Genomic DNA, 25,152 nt, shown 5'->3' with positions numbered 1-25,152 from the left:
AGTAGCTGCCGAACAAATATCATCCAATGGCACTCTAGATTTAAAGGCAGCAGAAGTAGAGATGGAGCGAGTGGAGTGTGCACGGATTCCCTCAGGTGCGGGCCTCCCGGAAGCTTGGTAAGCCAGAAGAATACATTGAGAAATCCAACGTGACAAGGTGACCTTTGAAATGGCTTTACCTAAACTGAATTTAGCAAAGGAGACAAACAGCTGATCAGATTGTCTGTGACCAGCTGTCCTATGAATATAGAAACGCAGCTGCCTGTGTACATCTAATGAATGCAGCTTGTACTCTCCTTTATTTTGATATTTAGGGAAAAAAAAACGGTAAGTTGATGGACTGATTGATATTGATTTCTGATGCCACCTTGGGAAGAAAGGAGGGATTGGTCCTGAGGTACACTCTGTCCGGATGGAAGACCAAGTAAGGAGGCTTTACGGAAAGGGCTTGGAGTTCCGAAACTCTCTTGGCTGAAGTGATGGCTACCAGGAATGCTGTTTTCAAGGACAAATATTTGAGATCGACCGATGCGGCTGGTTCCAAGGGAGAAGCGTTCAAGGCTTGAAGGACTAGAGAAAGATCCCAAGGGGGTACGACTTCTTTGATAGGGGGCCTGAGTAGAAAGGTGCCCTTGAGAAATGTTTTGCACAATTTAGCTGACATCAAAGGACCTGTCTCATGTCCCACATGGTAATGGGAGATGGCTGCCAACTGTACCTTGACTGTCAAACAACTAGCTCCTTGCTGAAAGAGTCCGGTTAGAAAATCCTGTATGGATGGGTAGAGGGGCAGTGAAGGGATCCAGATTATGATGTTCCACCCAGACGGAAAAGCGTCTCCATTTACTGCGGTATATTTTCCTGGTGGAAGGCTTATGTGCTGCCACCAGGATGGCTTTGACTGGTGCCGAGATGCCGGAGTCCTGACTAAGAGTGGAACTGGAGCAACCAAGCTGTCAGCTTTAGGTTGACCAGATTCGGGGTCTGTAATTCCGATGGATGGGAGATTAGATCCGGAGTGGGATCCAGAATCCAAGGAGGATTCACCAGATGAGACCACAGGTAAGGGAACCAAGTTTGCCGAGGCCAGAATGGGGCAATGAGGATCATTCTGCTCCCAAACCGCGAGGCTTTCTGTAAGAGCTTTAGCATCAGGGGTAAAGGAGGGTAGGCATAGAGTAGACCGGGCGGCCAAACATGCACCAGAGCGTCTCTTGGGGCTTCCCCTGGTGGGAGAATCAGAGCGAAGAAGCTGTCGCATTTCATATTTGAGGGAGAGGCAAAGAGATTGCAGCAGGGTTGCCCCCATTTTGCGAATATCTGCTTCACTACTAGTGGGTTGAGAGACTACTCGTAAGGGGAAAGAATGGTGCGGCTGAGTTTGTCCGCCAGAATGTTGGCCCGCCCGGAATGTGCGTTGCGATCAGAAAGCGGTTGGTGGAAATCGCCCATTCCCACACTCTCATGGCTTCTCTGCATAAGGGGTAGGATCTGGTTCCCCCCTGTTTGTTGATGTACCAAACAACAGACATGTTGTCTGACTGAATTGCAATTGTTCCTACGGGGAGGAGATTCTGAAGTGCCTGCAACACCAACAGCACCGCTCTCATCTCCAGAACGTTGATATGCAAGGAGGTCTCTGTGTCATTCCACCTGCCTTGGACTGTCCTGCCCGTGTAATGCCCCCCCCCCACCTAAGGCGAGAGGCGTCCATGGTCACCGTGGCAAGAGGGGGAGGAGTGCAGAAGGGCCGGCCTATATGGAGGTCCAGGGATTGGAGCCACCATAACAGGGCCCTCCTGCAAACCTTGCTGATAGAGATAGGGTGGCAGAGAGGAAGAGATTGGAAGGACCATTGCACTTGAAGGGTCCACTGCAGTACCCTCATATTTAGGCGAGCACATGGAAGAAGCATTATTGCAGCCGCCATAGAGCCCAGCGCCCTCAGGACCAATTCCGCCGGTGGAGCTTCCAATTGTAGGATGGCCTGCACATGCAATCTCAGATTCTGCAGTTGTTCCGAAGTCAGGAAGACTCGTAGATCCTTGGGATCTAATCTGGCCCCTATAAACTCTATTACTTGTGTCGGAACAAGGGAAGATTTGTCCGCATTGATTGTGATGCCAAACTGGGGGGCTAGGCGGAGAAAGTAATCTCTGGCTGAGCAGAGTAGATGCCTTGTTGGGGCGGTTAGAAGCCAGTCATCCAGGTACGGAAAGACCTGCATTCCCTGGAGTCTCAGGTGGGCCGCTATCACTGCTAAAACTTTGGTGAACACCCTGGGGGCTGTGGTGAGGCCAAAGGGAAGGACCCTGAACTGATAATGACTGGCTCCCAGCCAGAAGCGGAGAAACCTCCTGGATCGTCTGTCCATTAGAATGTGGTAGCACGCATCCTTGAGGTCTATAGAGCACATCCAATCGTTCTCCCATAAGAGGGGGAGAATGGATTGAAGAGTGACCATTCAGAATTTTTCCTTGGTTACTGACAGGTTCAAGAGGGAAAGATCTAGAATTGGTCTCAAGTCCCCCATCTTTTTTGGCACCAGAAAGAACCTGGAGTAGAACCCTAATCCAAGCTGGTCTTGGGGGACGGGCTGGATGGCTCTTTTTTCTAACACCTGCTGGATTTCTGCGGCTGCAGCCTCCCTCTGATCGGGTGGAACATCGGGGAGGCTCCTGAGTTTGGGGACATGATACATTGGAATTTTGTAGGGTCTGGATATGATACAAAGCACCCAGCGGTCTGATGTGATGGACTCCCATGCCACCAGATGCCTCGAGAAATGCCTCCAGAGCAGAGCAGTCGGGCAACCCTTCAGGGCTGCTGCGTGGGCCGGTCAGAGAAGGATTCTCTGGACCCAAAGTTCTTCGGGGCCCCTCTGCTCCTAGGGCGGCATCCTCCTTGTCCTCCTCTGCCATGGAAGGACTGGTTGTCCGGAGCAGGTTGGGAATGTTGCGATTTCCGGAACCACATCTTCTTCTGTCCCTTTTGGTTCTTCGAGAGGGACCTCTGGGGGCAGAGAAGCGGACTCCGACGGCAGACAACATCTTCTCGTCCTTCTCGCTCTGGACCAGTGTTTCGCGAACGGTCTTGCCAAACAAGGCAGAACCATCAAAAGGGGCGTTCGCAAAGGACGCCTTAAAAGGCTCCGCAAAGTCACAATGCCAGAGCCAGGCCTGACGTCTCATGACTAGGCCCGCTCCGCTAGCTCTAGCGGCTCCCTCAGTAGCGTGGGACAAAAGCCGCATAGAGGTATTGGAGATAGACCTTAGAGTGGCCATTCGAGTGGAGTACAACTGCTTGTCCTCCGCTGACATGGACTCAGGGGGGGGAAGCAGCGTATTCTTTGATAAGATCCCGCTGCATCCTGATGACGTGCCATATAGTTCAGAGACCTTACCGAGAAGGTCGCTGACCTAAAAACCCGCTTCCCAAGGCGATCCATAGAGCAGGACTCCTTGCTCGGTGGATGGACCGAGGGGCTCTCCTGAGCTAGTTCCCTCTTCGTGGCTGCCGCCGTCAACATGGCATCTACGGGGGGACCCTTGCTCCAGTGGGACAGGTCTGCGGGGGGGGCTCAGTATCCTGTCCGGGTGTTTAGGGACTGGCTCCACAGTGTCTGGCTCATTCCACGCCCTGGTGGTAATAAGGTCCACTAGGGGGTCGGCCGGAGGGGACACCCAAGAGGTAGACGGGCCTGCTTCGAATGCCTCCAGGAACACGGACTCGTCAGAGGAAGCCTTGGGGGCAGACCACCCACCTCTGATCCTAAGCATTTCCATGATGTCTCCAAAGGAGACATCCTCCGGGGGTGACCTTGGGGAGCCTTCCCCTTCATCCAAGTCTGTGTCCTCTGTTAAGGACTCGGGGGAGTCCACGTGCCTCCTCTTACACTTGTGCTTGTGAGGCACTTCCTCGGGGGGGCTGTCCGAGGAAGTCTCGCCAGCAATATCTTGTTCCAATGGAACAACCTGGGACATCGAAGCAGGCTGTCCCTGTGGCCGGGTGATGGAAGCCTGACCCAGCAGAGAGGGAGTGCAAGGTGGAGCCGAGGCAAGGGCCGGGGGTCTGGATGCTCTCGACAGAGCCCTCTCCACTACATTGAAGGCCAAGGGGGAGCTGCTCTCCCTGGGCTCCGAAAGCAGACTCCCACTCGGATCCAATGAAGGGATCAGAACCGGCGCCGAGACCGGCGGATCCGAGGGACCAGTGTGCCTGGACGGAGCCGAAGGCACACTGAAACCCTCGGATCTGAAGCTCAGCCCACAGCTCCGAGAGATCGGATCCGATGATAGAACCGACAAACTTGAGGGCAGGGTCGGATCCGAAGTACCCAGTACTGTCGGCGCCGGCCCACCCCCGGCTCCGACGCTCCGAACCCGGGAAGCAGGTTGGAGAAGGAGCAATCGGAGCAAAGAAAGGGGTCGAGCTCCCCCCCGAAGGGGGGGAGGCAAGAGCACTCCCATCTGCAGCTGGGCCTGGATGAACCTTCGCATCATCCGGTCCAAGTATCCATCTGACAGGCTGTATGCAGATCTCGAAGAGGCCACCGAGGCAGGCCTGGAGTGCCGCCTCGATGACCTCAACGGAGATCGGGTCTCCTCCTCCTCGGGTCCCGGGGAGAAGCAAGGAGATCGGAGCCGAGGAGGAGGAGACCTGGAAACCATGGAGGGAGAAGCCCGCTTAGCCGGGGGGGCCGAAGTGGAGGCCTCGGCCTGTCGCTTGTGGTGCTTCTCCCTCCATTTCTCCCACCTGAGGAGGTGCCACGGGAGGAGCGGAGGCCGAAGCCGAATCCGGAGGCAAAAGACCTGCCAGGACAAACTTCGACCTCCGCTCTTTCAGTGCCCTGGGGTTGAACGCTGCACAAATGGTACATCCTGAAGAGAGGTGTTCAACCCCAAGGCACCGAACACACAGAGTGTGGCCATCAGCCGGAGATAGCTTATGGCCACACTTGGTGCATTTAGAAAAAATAGGTTTTGGGGCCTCTGCCATACCCAAAACTAAAGTACACTACACAAGCACACCAGGCCCCAAACACAAACACACACACACACACACACACACACACACACACACACACACACACACACACACACACTCTAACGACCAGCGAGGGGAGGGTGAAAACCAAACAAAAATTAAACTAGATAGGAAACCTAACCACTCACACAATTTACGATTACAAAGTTGAGAAAAATTGAAAAAAATTCACTTATCTGGTAAGAAAAAGCTAGGAGCTCTAAAATCTAGCTACACACTCAAGCGCGGCAAACTAGTTCTGGGGTCATAAGAGGTTGGCAGGGGATTATGGGTGAGGGGAGGAGCTAGGAGCTCGGATCCATAGCTATGCTGCAAGTTGCCCGCTCAGATCCGATATCGGATTCAAGACCCACAGGTTGCAGACAAATGAAGTCCCTACTCCAGATCCAGCTGTTAAGTAGACTTTGCAGATAAGCCAACAGGCAGAAAAAGTGGCAAATTAAGTGGGCCAAGTAGCTGTCAATCTGCCATCAATTCCTATGTTTCTGTGCAATAGAAATTAATCACCCAACCATATTCTGGCAATGACCTGGTCTATATTGCTGTCCCTCATTCACAGATGTATTTTCTAATGCTCATATAACAGTATACTAGCCTCTTAAATCCTTCTTAACCTTCTTCCTCTCTAAGTGCTTGTGGTACTGCTCTCCACTGCCCTACAAATTATAACTTTGTAAGTAAACTTACTATAACAGTAGATGTTTGAATACATCACTGCTACAATAGACTTAGCTATATAACTTATATACTTCCAAGGATATAACAGCTGGCCAAGGCTGCAAAGCTTTGGACTCCTTACACACGTGACCAGGCTGCTGGTTGCACAAGGTCCAAATGTACAAACCAGCAGCCTGGGCTCCAAAAGCTTCAAATCTTGCTTGCAAACTGAAAAAAAAAGGTGTCTACAGTCCTAATAAGAAAGGTAAAGGAAAATACAGCTATACAAATCCTTACTCTGTTATAAAAGCAAACATAAAAATGGGGGGATTGGTTTAGGATGTGATTACTGTATCAGTGATATATCTGAACATCTACTGTTACAGTAAGTTTATTCATGCAACTGTACTATGTTTAACAAGCACTGCTGCAGTAGCCTCACCTGCATGGGTAGAATACCAAAGCTTATACAGACTGGGAGGAGGGAGGATGAGAGTTCGGGTACCCCTAGAGAATGGTTGTAGCAAAACTTGTTCAAGACCTGAAAAGGAATCTAGTTTGTAATGTTTGTAAAAAGTTATGTGCAGAGTCCAACAGCTGCCCCTAGAATGCTTCTAGAGTCTATCCTTTCCCAAAAGCCATGGAATAAGCAAAGACCCTCACAGAATGAGCCCTGATCCAGTTTTATGATGGTGGGAGTAACAAAAAGAAATACCAAGGGCAATCATCTGGAAATAGTCTGTTCTGGTATGGGATTCCCTTTTTCCTTGCCTTCATAGGACATAAACAGCTGTTTAGCTTCACTGAAAGCTTTAGTTCTGTCAAGATAATTCTTGAGCTGCCTATGCACGTCCAGACTATGAAAGATATGACAGCAAGCAGTCCTTTCTCTCTGTTTTTTTAGGTTGTGGAAAAAAATAAGACTGATAGCATGGCCTACAGCAAACTCTGATACCACTTTAGGCATAAATGAGGTATTAGTTCTCAGAGAAACCCTGTCTTTATGGAACACCAAATATGGCTGATCCACCAGACGAGCCTGCAGCTTGGATACTCTTATTGCAGATTCCAGAGCAAAAAGCAAAACTGTTTTCCAGGCAATGAAACATAAACCAGCCTGATGAGCTAGTTTAAAAGGAGGTGAAGTTAACTTTTCTAATCCAAAGGTAGGATTCCAGGAGGGAATTATTTCCAGGTGATTGTATATGTAAAACCACTTTCAAGAACAGCTTGACCAAAGACTTAGATAAAAGGGGAATACCCATGGGCAGTAGTGCTGAAATGGCCAGGAGATGAACCCTGATAGAGTAATATGAAAGGACAGAGGATAACAACTTGCACAAATATTGCAAAACCAGTGGTACAGAAACCCTTAATAGAACCTAGTTTAGTGCATAACCAACTAACAAATCTTTCCCATTTACCAATATAAGATTTCTTAGTAGCAGGTTTCTTTGCCTCCTTTAACACATACTGCATGTCCTCAAAAAGAGTGCCAAAAATCTATCAAAACTGAATCATCCATGTAGTCAGCTGTAGTTGTTTCCAACTGAGACCATCAAACTCTCCCGCTATTGTGAGAATAGATCCACTGTGTGGGGAAGCTTGTGGCAATTGCCCTTGGCGAATTCCATAAGAAAGGAGAACCACTTTTGCCTGGGCCAGAAGAGAGTCATTACAATGTTTTTTTGGCGAGTCATTCTGGATATCAGTGGAAAGGGTGGAAATGCATACAGGTGCATTTGATGTCCAACAGAATGAACAATTATCTATTTTCTAGGCCAGTTTGCAAGGAATCCTGGGGCAGAACTTGGTCAGCTGTCTGTTGTGAAAAGAGGTAATCAGATCCACTTGAGGACTTCCTGGCAACAGGATCATTTTCTGGAAAACTCCCTCATTCAATTTCCACTCATTAGGGCCAGTTCTGGTCCTGATCAGCTTGTCTACTACAAGATTTTGCTCTGACAGAATCTAAGAAGCTTGGGGGATAAAGACTACTGAACTACCATCTCCCAAACTAACATAGTTTTGGAAATTCATCTTGCTATAAATCATAACATTTCTCTAAATAATATGGAAAATCAGTCTGTTTCCACTGAATCATCTTATTCATTTAAGAAACAGTTTCAGAAAATTACAATTCCTCCAAAGGAGAGACTCTGAAGAAACACTTTCCTCAGAGTCAGAATCAGGTATTTGGCCAGAAATATCAGATGATTCCCTTTCCCAGTCCCTTTTCTGACCATCAAAGGAGTAATCACCATCAAAGGCTGTAATGAGTATAATAAATTTTCATCCAAGCCAATGAATTCTTCCTCATCCGTAGAATAACAGTCAGAAGCAGATAAATGATTTACATTCTGTCATCTTTTCCATGGACATCCCTAGAAGGGGGCTGACTCCTGGATACAGCTTTACACCAGGGACCAGGTCACTTAGCCCAGCTATGCAGGGATACATTCCTTGCTTCCTCCAAAACAGACAAGAGTGTCTTTACCATGTCAGGCAAGGGCACCCAACAGCCACAGAGGAAGTGGCTGACCCCATGGTCCACTGTAACTGAAGTGGTTACACCAGAAGGATTGGGAATAAAAGTGAATGGTCTGAGGAACCAGTAATGGCCACAGCAGAGTCACCATCAGTGGCTAAGCCCACTGAGTTGGCAAAGTCTCCTGTAAATTTTATTTACTTGGGATCGGAGGAATGCAGCATCGTGAGACCAGTATGTTGTTCATGGTTCACCAGAGTCTGATAACTGGTTAGCCAGCTACATCGAGTCAGTGACAGGAAAGTTGTCAAAAGTAGTGCTCACAAGCAAAATACACAAAGACACTCCCCAAATACACTTGCCCCCAATAAAGCACAGCAAGTCTCACAAAATAAGCATTTTTTTGCACTAAGTACTTAAAATAAGCATAAATAGTAAAAGTTGAAAACAGAAGGTACAAAGTCTGTCAGACCAGAGAGTCTTAAGATCCTCAAAACACACAATTTTCCTCAAAAAATAATGTTTCAAATATTTCACAGAAAATATTTGGGAAGGTTTTCCTAAAGGGAATTTGTCTGCTTAACAATGAAATACTGTTAGGCGATGGCTGATCCTCTGAAGCCTACAAGAGAAGCTCTCTCTAATGGTGGTAAGAAAGTACTGAAGCTTTTGGTACCCAGACTGTGGGTTTCTCCACTAGCAGCTTGTGAACCAGCAGCCAGGGCTCATATGTGGGAAGGAGCCCAAAGCTTTGAAAGACTGTCTGGCTGTTATTTCTTTAGCAGGATATAACCCATATAGCTAAGGATACTGCAGCAGTGACTATGACAAACACCTCCAATATCTTAACCCTTTGTTCAGCTGTTCATTTTTCTTATCCTCAAATTACAGGTATATTCAATGAGACACACTCAAATACATAGATTGTAAATATACTTTCTCCAAGTTTTTTGCATTCTCGGAGGCAGAATATTTAGTTTAAGAGTGTGGGAGCAGATCCTCTAAATTGGGGGGAGGTGCAAGGGGCTTTTCTGCAAAAAAACATGATTTTTAAACTTGCTGCTGACTGCATGTATACAGTGAGTTAAGCAATCCACAGCAAGTTAATGAAACTTCAGTAGCTGGTGTTTGAGTTAATAAAGTAGATCCCTGGTACTGAATCAGTTCTGTTTTCTCAATACCATGCAATCAGACTACTTCATGAAATAGATTCCTGATTTTATTTTACTAGTCCCTAATGTTCTTAAGAACCACTTATTTCCACAGGTACTTCTTTCTAAACACGTTGCGAACATAGGACATGTCCCTCAGTAGGAAGCAGTCTAAAAATACAGTTCAAGTACTCTAAGATACAGTAGAGCAATTACTCTCATTCATTCACATGATTTTAATCTGTCTTGACCTTACTAGCTTTCAAGCATACTTCTTGTCTCTTTCTCTCTCTTCATGCATGGATACCATATTAGAGAAGAGTACTGAAATTTAGTCCTTACAAGTAAGAGTATTACAGATAGGAAATAATATCAGATTATCTACAGCTGGTAACCAATAATGTTTTATTCATGAAGTCGGTTGACTGACACACCTTCTGGCTACATGTGGTTAAATGATTACTTTGATTACAATCTCAGAAATCTAGGTCACCAGCAGCACTTAAATAATTATTTCCCAGGAGACTCCTTAAGATCTCCTATGATTAAGCACTCACATTCTAGATCCATTACATTTTTTTGTAATCAGCTCATTACTGCTCCCCATCTAAAGCACATGGAGGCAGTTGCTCCTCTCAACATTATCAGCTGTCTCTTATCTTGAAATCATTGTTCTATCTGTATCACATATCTGTAAGAACAGGCTTTATTGAGGTGAAGAAGATCCAGCATACAGCCTTGTTGAACTCACTAACACTTGGCTGTTTAATATCATTATCCACCCATCCTTATTAACACCACTTGATCCCTAAGTCAGCTAGTGACCTAAATAACACTGCAACCATTAATTCCAATATTTGTTTTATTTTTCTTACAACAGCAAGATTGGCACACTCAAATGCCATCTTGAAGTCTAAGCTATTCAAAACCAACCCTGTGTACTGAATTGCTGCTATGTTCGATTAGCACAGCAAGTACCTGGGGACATCTGGCAGAGGAAAATGAGCTTGATTGGCTGATGCTAGCTCAGTCAGCTATGGCAGGAGGGAGGCTGTGAGGGTTGAGGCACTGGTGATGCCCAACAGTGGCTGTATGTATTGTCTACCTGCAGTGGCCATGCTGGTTTGTGCTACATTAGACAGGGATTTCCATGCTGGGTCAGGGAATAAATAAAAGGTTTGTGTGGGAGTAGTCATACTTCCTCCCCCAACCAATCACTGCAAGTCCACAGGCAGCCTACAGCTATGCTACTCTGAGGGACCAGCTAGGTGACCCATTCCTACCGACTGATTCTCACTGCCAGGGAATGGACCAAATAGGGCTTCCAGGGTAGGAAAAAAAATAAGCTGAACAGCTCTTGCTCAGCTTTGCGACACCTGTTTCTGCCTCTGGACAATGAATGGACTGACTTAAGTGCAGGTAGTGGAGCCATCAGGCAGGGATCCTTAAAGGTGGCGAGATTAAAATACACCTTCTCAACAGCTAGCATTTTTCCTTAATCTTGAACTGTCATGCTTGGAGTGTATACTAAAGTGTCACATGGTATTTAAGGGGGGCACATGCATTCCCTGTAATCATACCTCTCAACTGTCCCTAATATTCATGGAAGTCCCTCATTTTGACTCAAATTTTAGCTATGTTCATCTTAATCCCTCCTAAAACTGGGGACTTTTGGATAAAAGGTGGTGAATTATACTTAATAATGGCAATAATTAGAGTTATAGACATCTTTTATTTCAGAAACTATATATTAATTCACATTCTCTTATTCTGTCGATGTTTCATGTTAATAGTACTAATATTTTAAAAGTGTCCCTAATTGTCCTGATTATTCTTCCTTGTCCCTGAGGAAGAGATGGAGTTACTGGATGAGTGGAAATCCGTCTCTCTGTTGTGTACTGTTTAAAATTCTTATTAAAAGATACGTCTGTGCCCAGGAGAAAGTGCGGAGTAGTATCACTCAACTGCAGGAGATCTTAATTTCGGAGACCACGGATACTTCATTTTCAAGTAGGATGAAAGACATTAAAGTTCGGGTCTCTAAGGTGGAGACTGAGACCATAGAAAGGAAAATGAAGTTAACCAGGGATATCAACGATTATAGCAGTGGCATTATTTTCTCCTGGCAACGTAAGGGTAGGAGGGGGTGTGATTCTACTATGAGCAGGGAAAGCAGATCATGCTCAGGACGTTTACTACGTGATTCCTTTGCATTTTCAGTGGAGATGGTGTCTAGCAGTCGTAAGAGTGTTTCCTTTGAGGATATGAATAAAGAAATAGACAGTTCGGTGCAAGTAATAGGAGTGGAGGGCTCTGAGGTTTCGGTTTGTGGCAAAGGATGAGGTAGACGATACCAGGGAAAGAGGAACTAGACTGTGATGAAAGATCGTTTTATGTCAACAGACAGGACAAGGAATTTGAGAGTCCTGTAAATACTGTTTTTTGTAATTCATGTTACGACCAGCAGAATGATTTAAATATTGTTAATTTGTCAGACCTGGCTTTATCGAATGAGGCTACTAGTGTTTTACTGAGGGGTACTAAATTTGTCCCTACACATATGCCAACTTTAGCTGACTTGTTGGGGGAAGTTATGAGGTTCTGCAGAAAGTTGCACTTGAAGGTTTTTTTTATCCAACAAGCTGCAACAAAGTAGTGACAATGTGTTGATGTGTAATGACTCTGTATTGGATGACTATTAAATGTGTCCATTCACGACAATCCACTTGTGGATGTCGCAGATGTGACTGATTTGGATGTCAGTAACGATTGTGCTCAGACTGATGAATGTAATTTCATGTTTACTACTGGGTATGGAAAATTGTATGTTCCAAAGGTTCCATGCATGAGCTCATTTGTACCACCCAAAATCTCTTTAGCAGTAAATATGTTTGAAACTGTTTTATGTAAACAAATTGAGGCAGAATATCTGAATTCTCTTAAAAGGCAAAGAATGTTTAATTTAAATAAATCAGAATGGATGGCTTTGAAGCAGTTATGGTTTAAATGAGCAGTATGTTTTTACACAGGGAGATAAGGGGGGCAATTGGGTCATCATGGCTAGGAAAAGTTTATAACAGCATGGTCTTTGAATTATCTGATGACAAAGTATATAGGAAACTGGATTCGAATCCAGTAAGCATATTCAATGATCCACTATTAGAATTGTTGGAGGGAGGTGAAAGGTTGGGCTTTCTTAGCCAGTCAGATGTTAAAAAGCTTCTTATTAAAAATCCAAGGGATGCTAGGTTCTTTGCAATTCCGAAAATACATAAGTCTCTCAAAAAGCCACCTGGAAGACCAACTGTGTCGGGGGTGGGAGCGTATTTGCAGAACATTGGCATGTTCTTGGACTCACAGCTGAAGGTGTTTCTCCGCAGGGTTCAGTCTCATGTAAACAACACGGCGGAAGTATTGGACTGTATGGGTGAAGCGCAGTGGTGTCCTGATTATTATTGGGCCTGTGTGGATGTTAAGTCCCTATATACAATATCAAAATTGATCAGGGTCTAGAGGCTATTGTGAAAATGATGGGTGAGGGTCAACGTACATTTGTATGTCAGTTATTGGAGTTTGCCCTTACACACAATTATTTTGCATTTGAACAAGCATATTATTTGCAGATAGAAGGCAATGCGATGGGGGCTACATTTGCTCCCTCGTATGCTGTTTTGTTCATGTCACATTTTGAGAACGTTTATTTATCCTACATTGTTTTTATAAGAACAATGTTCTATTGTTCAAGCGGTTTACAGATGATCTAATTTTCGTGTGCAGGGGTGATCAGAGTGAATTAAGGAACTTCATGGAATTGTTGGGCTCAAACACCTTTGGCCTTAAATTCACCTACAAAACAAGTGAGACATCAATGCTCTTTCTTGATGTTGAGTTTTATGTGGATGACGGGGATGTTCCAATATAGGCCCTATAATAAGTAAACAGCTGCTAATAATTTTTTGGAAGCTAGAGTCGCTCCCATCCTCCGCATTTGTTGAAGTCCTTGCCATATGGGGAATTCAAGCGTATCTTTGTTACTACATCTGACAAACAAACGTTGGAGAGAGAATTTTTTAAAGTGATAAATAGGTTATCTAAGAGGGGTTACGCTAGTGCTTATATTCAGGAGGCCATGGATAAAGTAAAATGGAAAAAAGGTAAGAATTGTGGTAACAGTGGTCCCAGATTGGGAAGAAAAGGAATGGTTTGGCTGAAAAAGAGGATCTATTTTTTGTGACTAAATTTTCCCCTTTTTTGGATACTCTTAGGGAAATTGTTAAATTATGGCCAGTGATTCATAGAGATGAGGTAGTGGGAAAGTTATTCCCTAGTAAAGTAACATTTTCTTATGGTAAATTCAGCAATTTAAAAGATTTGCTGAACCAGAAGGCACATAAAAATGTTGAGGGGAATTTGGGTGCTTTTCCCTGCGGAAAGTGTAAAGTACGTATTAGGATCAGGAACCTTCATTGCACACTTATTAATGGGAGAAAATTTTGGATCAAAAATCAATTCAAGTGTGATTCATGTGGAGTCATATATTTTAGGTTGTGGGTGTTCGCCGACCAAGTGGTATATTGGACAGACTAAAAGGAAAGCCAAACTGAGAATTCTGGAACACTTGGGTGACATTAGGAACTCGAGATTAGACAGTCCAGTGGCCCAACATTTTTGTTCCGTCCATGAGGGAGACACGGAGGGTTTCTTTTTCAGTATCCTTGCTAGACCCTTTGGAGCGAATGTCATGGGGGAAGAGTATACTGGCAGGTTATCAAATTTAGAAGCCAAACTCATTACTAATTTAGGGACCATGTATCTACGAGGACTGAATTTACAGGTGAATTGGGGCATGTAAAATATTTATTTAAAAATATTTATTTAAGAATAATGTAGGGATTTGTTTATTTTTTCATTCATCTATGTATTGGGTGCGAAATTTGACGCATCGATGAAATATAAATGTTTATGAATGATAGTTTTTTATGTACAGATTAAGCTGGGTTATGAAGTTAGTTTATATATATTTAGTTTGTATTTAATATATTTTGTATTTTGCAGGTTGGATATAGTGAAAGTTTCATATTAAATTGTTTGGTTGACCTTCACTCTATTTAAAGGGAACTGTGTGCTTAAACTTGGGTGCTGATTTTTATATTATTTAATTAGACTGGGAAAATGGAGTAATTAAATTTGCATATGTCATTGGTGGGATTTCAATAAGCTGCAGCAGGATGTGATCTTATTCCTTCAAGGCTTTTCAGCCGAGTTACTAGAAGCGTTATTAAAGAACTTTGCAGCATTTATTGCTTGGCTTCTGGAGTGTTTTTTTTTTTTTTTGGTGATTTTGGTTTGGTGTATTTTATGTGGTATTAAAATAAACCTTCTGAACAGCTAGCATTTTCCTTGATCTTGAACTGTCATGCTTGGAGTGCATGTTAAAGCGTCACATGGCATTTAAGGGGGCACATGCTTTCCCTGTAATCATACTTCTCCACTGTCCCCAGGTTTCATGGAAGTCCCTGATTTTGACTCAAATTTTAGCTATGTTCATCTTAATCCCTCCTAAAACTGGTGACTTTTGGATAAAAGGTGGTGAATTATACTGAATAAATAATGACAACAATTAGAGTTATAGACCTCTTTTACTTCAGAAACTGTATATTAATTCACATTCTCTTATTCTGTCGAGGTTTCATGTTAAAAGTACTAACATTTTAACAGTGTCCCTAATTGTCCCTGATTATTTGTGATTTGTCCCTGACTCTGTTAGATTTTTCCCGGATTTCTTGAGACCTATGCCTGTAATCACCAAGTTCTGGATCTGTTTCCAGTTTAAATTACTCAGTAGTTCTCTGTGAAAATGGCTCAGTAGTCTTATAACCATTTATACAAAACAATGAATGCAGCCAACCACTATTTGTGATTGGACAGACCATTGGGGTGGGTGGTTTTCCTATATGGCACTTACTTAAGAGTACCACTTCTGCCTCGCCAGTCTGGCAATAGTGTAGAATACTACCACCATGAATGCACAAGTGGCAAACACTGCTCAAATACTGACAGCATAATTAATGCCATTTTATGTATGCTTAATGAATATTCATTATCTACACAACATGACCATTACACAGAGGGTAGGTAATGAATATTCATAAGACAAGCTTTTTCTGACATATTGTGTTTCTGCATTTAGTGTGATCCTTCCACTATAAATACAGCAAAGCATTTGCTGTAGTGTTCCTGTGTGACAGCATCATTTATGCATGCCTTATGCCAAAGTCCTTTAATGCAGTTTTTAAATTATTCTCAGTCAGAATCCTTTAGGAAATTTTGGATATTACTTTTATAGCATGCCATTTTTTAAATATTACCATATAGTTAACAGAACGTGGTTTGCATCAATATGCCCTTTCTGATCAATAAGTAGTATGAAACTCTAATGTTTGGCATTAACATCTCACTGTAATCTTCAGTAATTTACCAGAAAATCAAACATTTTATGACAGACACAGCAAAAACAAATGGCTAAATCAGGGGCATTCTGTAAGAGATAGGTTTAGAAGTCTTTCCTTAGTGTTTGTGTTCCAGCACAGTACTTCTGCAAGAACCTTTGTGTGGCATGGCTACAACACAACCAATAACCCTGAAGTGAAAGCGTTGTCACCTCACAGTAGGACGTTGTCCTGTTCGATTCTCAGCTAGAGCGTCTTCTGTGTGGAGACATGCGTGAATGGGCGTACCTTTGTTGAAGGTTGTGCGTCAAGGCTGGCAACTCGGCACGTAAAATCTACTGCCAATCATTAGCGGACCGGAGTTCCGCTGTGGCGACCCCTAACCGGGAAAAGCAGAAAGACAAACATACTACTACTCTGTGATTTTTTAACTATTATTTCTTATTATGAAGCAGTTACCAAACCTTAAGGAAGCTACCTCAAGGATCTGAGCTAAACACTACAACAACTTTGATTTATTTGTAGGCATCCACTGTAGTCAAGATAGCACAGACTCCTTTGGTGCAGAAGACTGTGGGTTCTATTTCCACACCAGGTAGTTGGATTAATTATCCAATACTGACACTGCAGTGCAACACACGAGGACAGCTGCACTTCTGAGTGTGCCATCCTTTGGATGAGACATTAAACTGAAGCCCATCTGACCAAGTTAATGATATCTGGTGGATGTAAAAGATTCAACGTCACTAACAGAAAAGAGAAGAGGATGTCCCCTGCTGCACGACTAAATTTTCCCTGGTCAGTATGAACACCTCAGGTCTCCCCTGAAAATAGACAATTGGCCTAATGGGACTAACCCAGTCAATAAAGTGTAAATAAAATAAATAAACATTTCAGCCGATCAGGAGTCGCACGCTAAGAACATTCATAATGAAGCTAATGAATGTTCATAGCAGCCACATCCCTCAACATGTGCAAATCCATTACTTCAAGAAGGCAACCTGTCAGTCAAAGTTAATTTATGCATGATGTAAATCACATACTGGATCCGCATATATCAATCACATTAGGAATGCCCAAACCTATGTAAACTTTGGGGTGGGTTTGAATGGTGTTCTATAACACCCAGTACTTGGTACACTTTTTGTCTATTTCACATTTTTTCCCCCCTTTCAGCACAACAGAAAGCCTGCATTCTGCCCTTCAGTCCCAGTAGCAAAGGGCTAAAGATGCCAACAAGGTGTACCTCCAAACAGGGCCATCCTTTGATAGCCGCTCCCTCTTACGTTTAACTGTGTAGTGCAAATACTAATCTGGTATATACCTCATACAATCTGATGACACTTGAGAATAGGCAATACTGAGGTATCCAGCATGAAAGGGCAAACCTGTCTATTTTCACTTGGACCTTTGAATTCATAAACAGCATAACAGTTACCCAGACAATCACCAACCATACCTTCCATTAGAAAGAAGAGCTCTTAAGAGGCACTTAATTACAAACCACTCTCACTAGCTCACAAACTCATGTCACCATCTGAAAAACAAAACATTACTGCCTCTGTCTGAAAATGTACACCTAGATGCTAGCAGGTTGTGCATTCTGAAACTTACCCACATCTTCACTTGCAAACCTCACTAGCCTTCGTGCAACATAAAGAGGATCTTCACCACCCTCTAGCATTCGGGCAAGCCAGTAAAGGGAGGCATTCTCATCTGAACCACGCATGGACTTGTGCAGAGCAGAAATGCAGTTGTAGTGCTCATCTCCTGTAAGTGTAGCAGACAAAAAGGATTTGCAAATGAACTAGTAAGACATGCAAATGCTCAACAAATCCATTATATCATAATACATTGTGGTCTAAGCTTAGAAATGATAAGGAATGAGTTATGAGAATATATATATTTTTTTTGTAGTTTTATTTATTTTTGCTTTGCTAACTTCAGTGGGTACTTGCGTATTATCGCAATCACATTCCGACGAGGACAAATGGCTCATTTGCAAGCACTAGGACAAATGGCTCATTTGCAAGCACTACTCCTGCCGATATAAGTAGTTAAAGTTATGAAAGTTATGGTGGGGTTCCACATTACTCAATACAAACTGCCTGTCCTAAACAGCAAATAATAGCAGCAGAATACAAAATGGTTTGTAACTGCTGTCAATTCCAGTAATGTGTCAAGCTTCTGTAATACACTTACTAAATTGTTACAATAACAGCATTTGTTCTTGCATGTGTTTTCTGAAGGATAGGAACTCTGAAATTGAAATGTATCATTTACTGACTTCAGTCGTCAGTACTTTATCCAAAACCTCCCGCATTACAGTGCCCTTCTGACACCATCCGTTAACTGTTTATGGCTTTGAAAGCTGACAAAACCTTTCACATTTTCCTGTAAGTACAACCCCATGGAGCACATAAAGCTCCATGCAGTGAAGAAAATCATGATTGTGTCGTCGATCATTACCCTAAATTATGTGTTACTGACATTGACGCTAACATTGTCCTCTCTAAATTTTTGGATATCCATGTGTTGAACTGAAAATAACCTCAGTATGATCGGTCAACCGATCGCTTTGAAAGCTCGGAATGTGGTTGCGATAATACGCAAGTACCCTTCAATGTTTTCAAATGACTAAAGGTAGGATTCACATTTGTAAAGGTATTCAAGATTATCAAAACCTCCTTTTAGTATGTACTAATGTCCACATATGCAAGAATAATGACACCTATTCATTACCCAGATAGAGTCCTTGAACACATCCCCTTTTCAGGGATGACTTGGGAACAATGTTTGGTTAAGTGACTTGTACAAGGTCACACAGCAGGCAAACAAGAGCTGACAGATTGAAACCCTATACCGCAGGAACTGCAGCTTTTACCCTCTGTGCCAACTATCAGAACTATATACATTACACAACATATATTTGTTAACCAGTAGGCAAAATGATCGGAGTACCCTTTTTAATCAAAACCTAGGTGAACAAACAATAACTACTATGCAAAAACCAGTTAAAACACAAAGCACAGGCCAAACAATAACAACTGTACCTAACAGTAGTAGATCATTACCAACTGATAACACTCATCTAATGAAGAAAAAGATCTTATTTTGTCAAGTCTGAACAGCTTTAAGTCAATCTTGCTTCACAAATTTGGAAAAATTGACAACAGAAAGCAAATTATATATATTTACAACTATGCACAATATTTACATCTAAATCTAGCATTATTAAATTGTCCTTGTTGAGAATGTTAGCTTGATACAATGTTATAAAAAGAAGTTATGTTCTTACCATAACATTCCATCTGTACTGTCGATCTTCATTCATTCTTGAACTGTTGGGTCTCGATTCCGTCTTTGGAACCGGCTCGGCAGTTTATCATGCTCGTGCCAGCCAGAAACTCCCAAGCTAAGGCTACCCATAGTGCCTCTCTTCCCTTCTCTTCAGATAGAGGCTTGCCCGTAGAATTATGCAGATAAAATGTGACAGCTTTGTCTGAGCAACTACCCTATCAGGATCCCAGGACTATTTCCGAAGCTCCAGGAGTCTTTGGAGGTGGGTAGGATGGTGGGATATCAAGAATATCAAGATTGACAACACAGATGGAATGTTATGGTAAGAACATATCTTCTTTATCTGATGTTGTCAATCTTCATTCATTCTTGAACTGTTGGGACAGAGTCCCTGGCTACTTTAGACCTTGGGAGGCCCTAGGGAAGGATGTTCCTGAGCACCATAGAGCCAAAGGATGCTCTCCCCCTGGAAACTGTATCCAATTTGTAATGAGTGATAAAAGGTATGGGGGGTAGCCAAAGTTGCAGCTGTGCATATGTCATCTATAGAAGCTCTGGAATGAAAGGCTACTGAAGTTGAAACAGATCTAGCAGAATGTGCCTTAATTTTTGTTGGTAAGTCCAGCTTATTTTGTGTATAAACAAAAGTGATGCAATCTCTCAACCATTTTGATAGAGTAACTTTTGAAATTGGTTTGCCCAGTCTAGTACCTGAAAAGGATAGAAACAGTTGGTCTGATTTTCTAAATGATTTAGTTCTCTTCATATAAAAACCTTATTGTCTGTGTACGTCTAACAAATGAAAGCAATATTCCCCCTTGTTTGAAAAGTTTGGGAAGAAAACTGGTAGATCTATAGACTGATTAATATTGGAGTCTGATACTACATTAGGCAGAAAGGAGGGATTAGTTTTAAGTGATACTCTCTCTTTATGAAAAATGATATATGAATGTTTCACACACACAAAGCCTGCAATTCCGATATTACTCTGGCCGACATGAGGGCTATCAGGAATAAAGTTTGTAAGATAAATATTTGATATCACAGGAGGCTGCTGGCTCAAAGGGCTGATGGACCAAATTTTGTAAGACTAGTGTTAAATTCCAAGGCTCAATGGGCTCCTTAAAAGGTAGTTTCAAATGCAAAATGCCCTTTCGAAAGGTTTTGTAAAGGCGATGAAACATCAAAGAAAGATCATTAAAACCATTATGAAAATTTGAAATAGCACCTAAATGAACTCTATTAGAAGAGGCAGAGGCTACCAATTGGAAAAAGGTTGATAAATATTCCAATACCTTGTCAACTGAAGTTGAGAAGTGCTCAATTTGTTTTTCCTGAGACCAAAAAAAAAATCTATTCCATTTACTGAGGTAAAGTTTCCTGTTGGATGGTTTATGAGAAGCTAAAAGTATCTTTTGTACTGGAGAAGACAGGTTATTCTGCATGGCAATTACTATAAGTGGAGGAAGCAAGCCATCAGCTTTTAGATTGGGGTGGACTAGTTCCTGTGGGTGAGACAACAGATCTAGAGTGGATCCAGAGTCCATGGACAGTGAACTGGGTGAGGCCACAGAAACAAAAACTGGACTTGACATGGCCAATAAGGTGTAATGAGGATCACTTTGCTTCTCAACTGTTGTACTTTCTTTAAAAAAATGGGGAATGAGGGGGGATTGGTGGGAAGGCATAAAGTGAGCGCATCTCTTGGGGACTATCCCTGAGGGGGGATTAGGGCATAGTAGCCACTGCATTTGTGGTTTGTGGGAGAAGCAAACAGATCGCAGCAAGGCTGACCCCATCGATGAAAGTTCTTCGCTGCCACAATGGGATTGAGAAACCACTTGTGAGGCATGAGAATGCATCTGCTCAGTTTGTCCGCAATCAAGGTGGAAATCCCTGGGATGTGCGCTGCTATCAAAAAGCGGTTGTAGGCGATTGCCCATTGCCAAACATTTAGGGCTTCCCGATATAAAGGGTAGGATCTGGTTCCTCCCGTTTGTTGATGTACTGACATGTTGTCTGACTGAATAGCAACTGTCCCTGAAGGGAGGGTGGATTTGAAGGCTTGCAATGCTAAAAGCACTGCCCTCAGTTCTAGGACACTGATATGCACACTGGCCTCTAGCAGGGACCAAATGTCTTGGACTGTATTTCCCTGAAAATGACCCCCCCCCTGCCCCATCAGAGAAGCATCCATGGTTACTAAGGCCTTGAGCTGAGAGGGGGAGAAGGGGAGGCTCCAGAATTCTTCTTGTTTCTTCCACCATTGCAAATCTTGGTTGGTTATTTGTATCGGGTGTGTTAACAGAGACCACTGTGACGCGAACAGTCATTGAAGCAGCCTTATATGGTATCTTGCCAGAGGAACTAGGGTGATTATTGCTGTCATCTGACCCAAGAAGTTGCAAAACCAGACGAGCCAGAACTTTGTCTTGAGAGAGTATCACTTGGAGCTGATCAGTCTGTGAAGAGGGAGAGCGGCCATGCAGGATTTTGTGTTTAATGTTGCTCTGATGAATTCTATGCCTTGTGTGTGGTATAGTTTGGACTTTTTTCTGTTTATTGAGATGCCTAAGAATTCTGCAAGTCTTAAAACGGAGTCCAAGGCAAAAAGCAGTAGATGCCTGGGGGGGGCGGTGAGGAGCCAGTCGTCTAAATATGGAAACACACAGAATCCCTGTAGCCTTAAGTAAGCTGCTACCACTGCCATGCATTTGGTGAACACCCTGGGGGCCATGGTGAGACCAAAGGGCGGTGCTCTAAATTGGTAATGACTGGTTCCCAGCCAGAAGCGGAGATATCTTCTGTAGCACTTGTCCATTTTTATGTGGTAAATACCCATCCTGAAGATCTATAGAGCACATCCAATCATCTTTCTCCAGAAAGGAAAGGATAGATTGAACCGTGACCATCCGGAATTTTGTCCGTAGAACAAACTTGTTCAGAACACTGAGGCATAGAATCGGCCTCCAGTCCCCTGTCTTTTATGGCACTAAAAAGAATCTTGAGTAAAATCCGGATCCTATCTGGTCTGGTGGAACTGTTTGGATGACTCATTTTCGAAGAAGCTTTTGAATTTCTAGTGCTGCTGTATCCCTCTGACTGGGTGAAACATCAAGGATTTGCCTTTGTGGTCTGGGATAATGAGTGAAGGGGATACGGTAACCTCTGGTAATTATTGTCTGCACCCAGGAATCTGATGTTACTGTGTGCCAGGCTAGGTGGTGCAGAGAAAATCTTCCCCTGACTGCCTCCAGAGGTAAGCAATCAGGCTGCTGCTCAGGAGTGCTGGTAGGGTTGTCCAGAGAAAGAATCTTTCCCCTCTGCCACAGGAGGGACATATTCCAGAAGAGTTCTCTCCTTTGCCCCGGGGAGAATTCTCACCACTTGTGTCCCGAAAAGACCCTTTGGACTTCTTGAACCATATATTTCCACTCCTCTGATTCATGGAATAAGGTCATTGGGAAATAGGAAAATGTATGCCCACAGCAGAAAGGGTCTTTCCGTCCTTCTCACACCTGGCTAATGTGGCTCTGATGTTTGGCCAAGCAACGAGGTAGCATCGACTGGAGCGTTGATAAAGGAAGACTTGAAAGGGTCTGCAAACTCATATAAGCGCATCCAGACATGACGCCTAATGGCAACTCTTGTACCCGCTGCCCTGGTCGTCCCTTCAGCTGTGTGCACAATAAGCCACATGGACGATTTGGATATCGATTTAAGGGTCGTAAGCTGGGAGGCAACCTTATCGCATAACTTATCAGACACTGCTCCTGCCAAGGTCCCTGAAAGCTCCATTATCAGGTCCCTTTGAAGTCATGTGAAATGTGCCAAAAAATTCAACGACCATATGGCAAAGGTCATTGAAGCAAAGACCCGCTTCTTGAATCTGTCCATAGTCTGAGACACTTAGTTTGGAGGATGGACAACAGGACTCTCCTTGGTGAGTTCCTTCTTTATAGCAGCCACCAGCACCACAGCATCTACCGCTAGTACATTGGACCAATGGGGATGATCTTTGGATGCGGAAAGAATTTTGTATGGTCTCTGGGGGATTGGCTCTATAGTGTTAGGGGCTTTCCATGCACGCTACAAAATGAGCTTGACAAATTCATCGGCAGGTGGGGTCACCCAAGAAGTAGAGGGCCGGGCATGAAAGGCCTGCAAGAAAACAAGATTGTTCGGAGGAAGGGTTTGTGGGCTTCTAATTGCCCCACTGATTTAAGATTTTCAGGATGTCTCCAAAGGAGACATCTTCAGGGGATGACTGTTGGGACCCTTCCCCTTCATTGTAAAATTTATCCTCAGTGACACTCTTCCGGAGAATCTAGGTGCTTCCTCCAGCATGATCTCTTACATGGTGGCGCCTCGGGGGGGGGGGAATCTGAGAAGGACTCAGAAGAGAGGGTACCCTGCAGCAGGGTGTCTTGCTGCTCTTACGCTGCTACCCCAATGTAGCAGACTGTGACAGCTGTGAGCCAGAGGATACATATATGTGACACTTCGATGGGGATGGTGGCAACTTTGAGCCTGCTGAGGCAAGAGCTCTCTCCATAATCTGGAAGGCAGGCCCACCTGAAAAGGAATAGAAGCCCGGAACCGAGAAAGACAACCTCGGAACTGGGGTCACACCCCACTACAACTAGCCCACTTCCAGAGAAGGAGCAATGAGAGAACTTGGAACAGTCACAGTACCAGGAACCATAGATGGTGTCAAGTAAAAAAATCAGAGCTGAACTCAGGATCTGATAGCCACGTCACAGTCTCATGGGTGGGTCGGCTCTGACAGATCCACCGACCACTGAGTCGGTTCCAGAACCAAGGTGAGGTTCACCATCGGCACCGAAGTAGTTTTCACCGGAAAAGTCAAAGTCGAGGGCTCCAAGACCTGCGGAGAAGTTGAAGGAGGAAGATAAGTGGGACTCCATGGAGAATAGTCCTTGGATCCAGATGGGAGATAGGTCCTAGATGGGGCAGGGAGACCTCTGGCCACCAAGAGTTGATCCACTAATCTGACTACATCAAACTCTGAAAGGCTCCTGGTGGAATGGATAGACATCTCCAAAGGTGATTCTGGGTGTTCAACAAAGGGGCTCAATTGTTGACCAAGGAAGGAGTCAATAGATGGGGAGTACCTAGTCCTGGGTAAGGATTCAACCTTCGGCACTGTGGTCAGCTTACCAATGATTTGTTTTGGAGGGGGTGAAGTGACCGGTTTTACTGGAGAAACTATTGCTGGTGCTGAGAGGGTCATAGGTACCGATGAAGGGGTCGATACCGAGGTGGCTTTCATGGGCTCAGTAGTTGTTGACACCGTAGGGGAAGTTGCAGCCTTCGGTGCAGAGGGTAGCAGGTGACGATTTTTGAATCTTAGGCCTTGGTTCCCAGGAATGAGAAGAGGCCTGGTCCATGGAAGATTTAGATTCCTGGGATTTAGGAGATGCTGGAACAGACTGGCTCCTCTTTCTTGATGCTTTTTTGGGAGACGAAGTCTCCGCCTCAGACAAAGCCTCACCAAAAGGACATTTTAGTCCTTTGAATATTAATTTGTTGTGCCTCTCTTCAAGGGTTCTACTGCTGAACCCCTTGCAGAGTTCACAAGGCAGTTGAACCCATGTGGCACCCCCAAACAATAAACACAAGACAGATGCCCATCCGAGTTGGGCATCTTTCTGCCACATCCTTCACACTGTTTGAAACCAGAGGTTCCCTTATGTTTCTCAGCCATTTTGTTAATTTTAAAATGAGAAGACACGCTCACCAGCACAACTTAGTCACACATACACAGAAGAAAAGAATTTTTTTTTTTTTAATTAAAAGATTGTACCAACAATGGTATTGAAAGAAAAAATACCAGCAAGGGTTAAAGGGGTAGAAAGGGAATACTAGCGATGGTACTGAAAGAATTATCAAAGGTAAGAGGGAAGGGAGGGGCCTATACCTATAATGGTAATACAGTGTATATAAGGTAAAAATGGGATAAATAGCACTCTAATTCACCCAGACAAGTCAGTAACTTATAAGAAACAACTAAATAACTAATTTAGAGTTAAGAGACAAA

General features: G+C 43.8%; 1 protein-coding gene across 1 annotated transcript in view; it reads right to left on the bottom strand.

Moving 5' to 3' along the window:
* Positions 1–25,152, bottom strand: part of WRNIP1 (WRN helicase interacting protein 1) — an 856,108-nt gene that overhangs the window by 178,502 nt on the left and 652,454 nt on the right. The window contains exon 5 of the mRNA XM_044065165.1: positions 17,406–17,561. Coding sequence (XP_043921100.1) covers positions 17,406–17,561 — 156 coding nt within the window. The remainder of the gene's footprint in view (positions 1–17,405; positions 17,562–25,152) is intronic.

This window comes from Protopterus annectens, chromosome 3.part0, assembly GCF_019279795.1.
Source record: "Protopterus annectens isolate FY-2018-M chromosome 3.part0, PAN1.0, whole genome shotgun sequence".
In the NCBI taxonomy this organism is placed as follows: domain Eukaryota; kingdom Metazoa; phylum Chordata; order Ceratodontiformes; family Protopteridae; genus Protopterus; species Protopterus annectens.
This window is presented reverse-complemented; position numbering and strand designations above follow the sequence as displayed.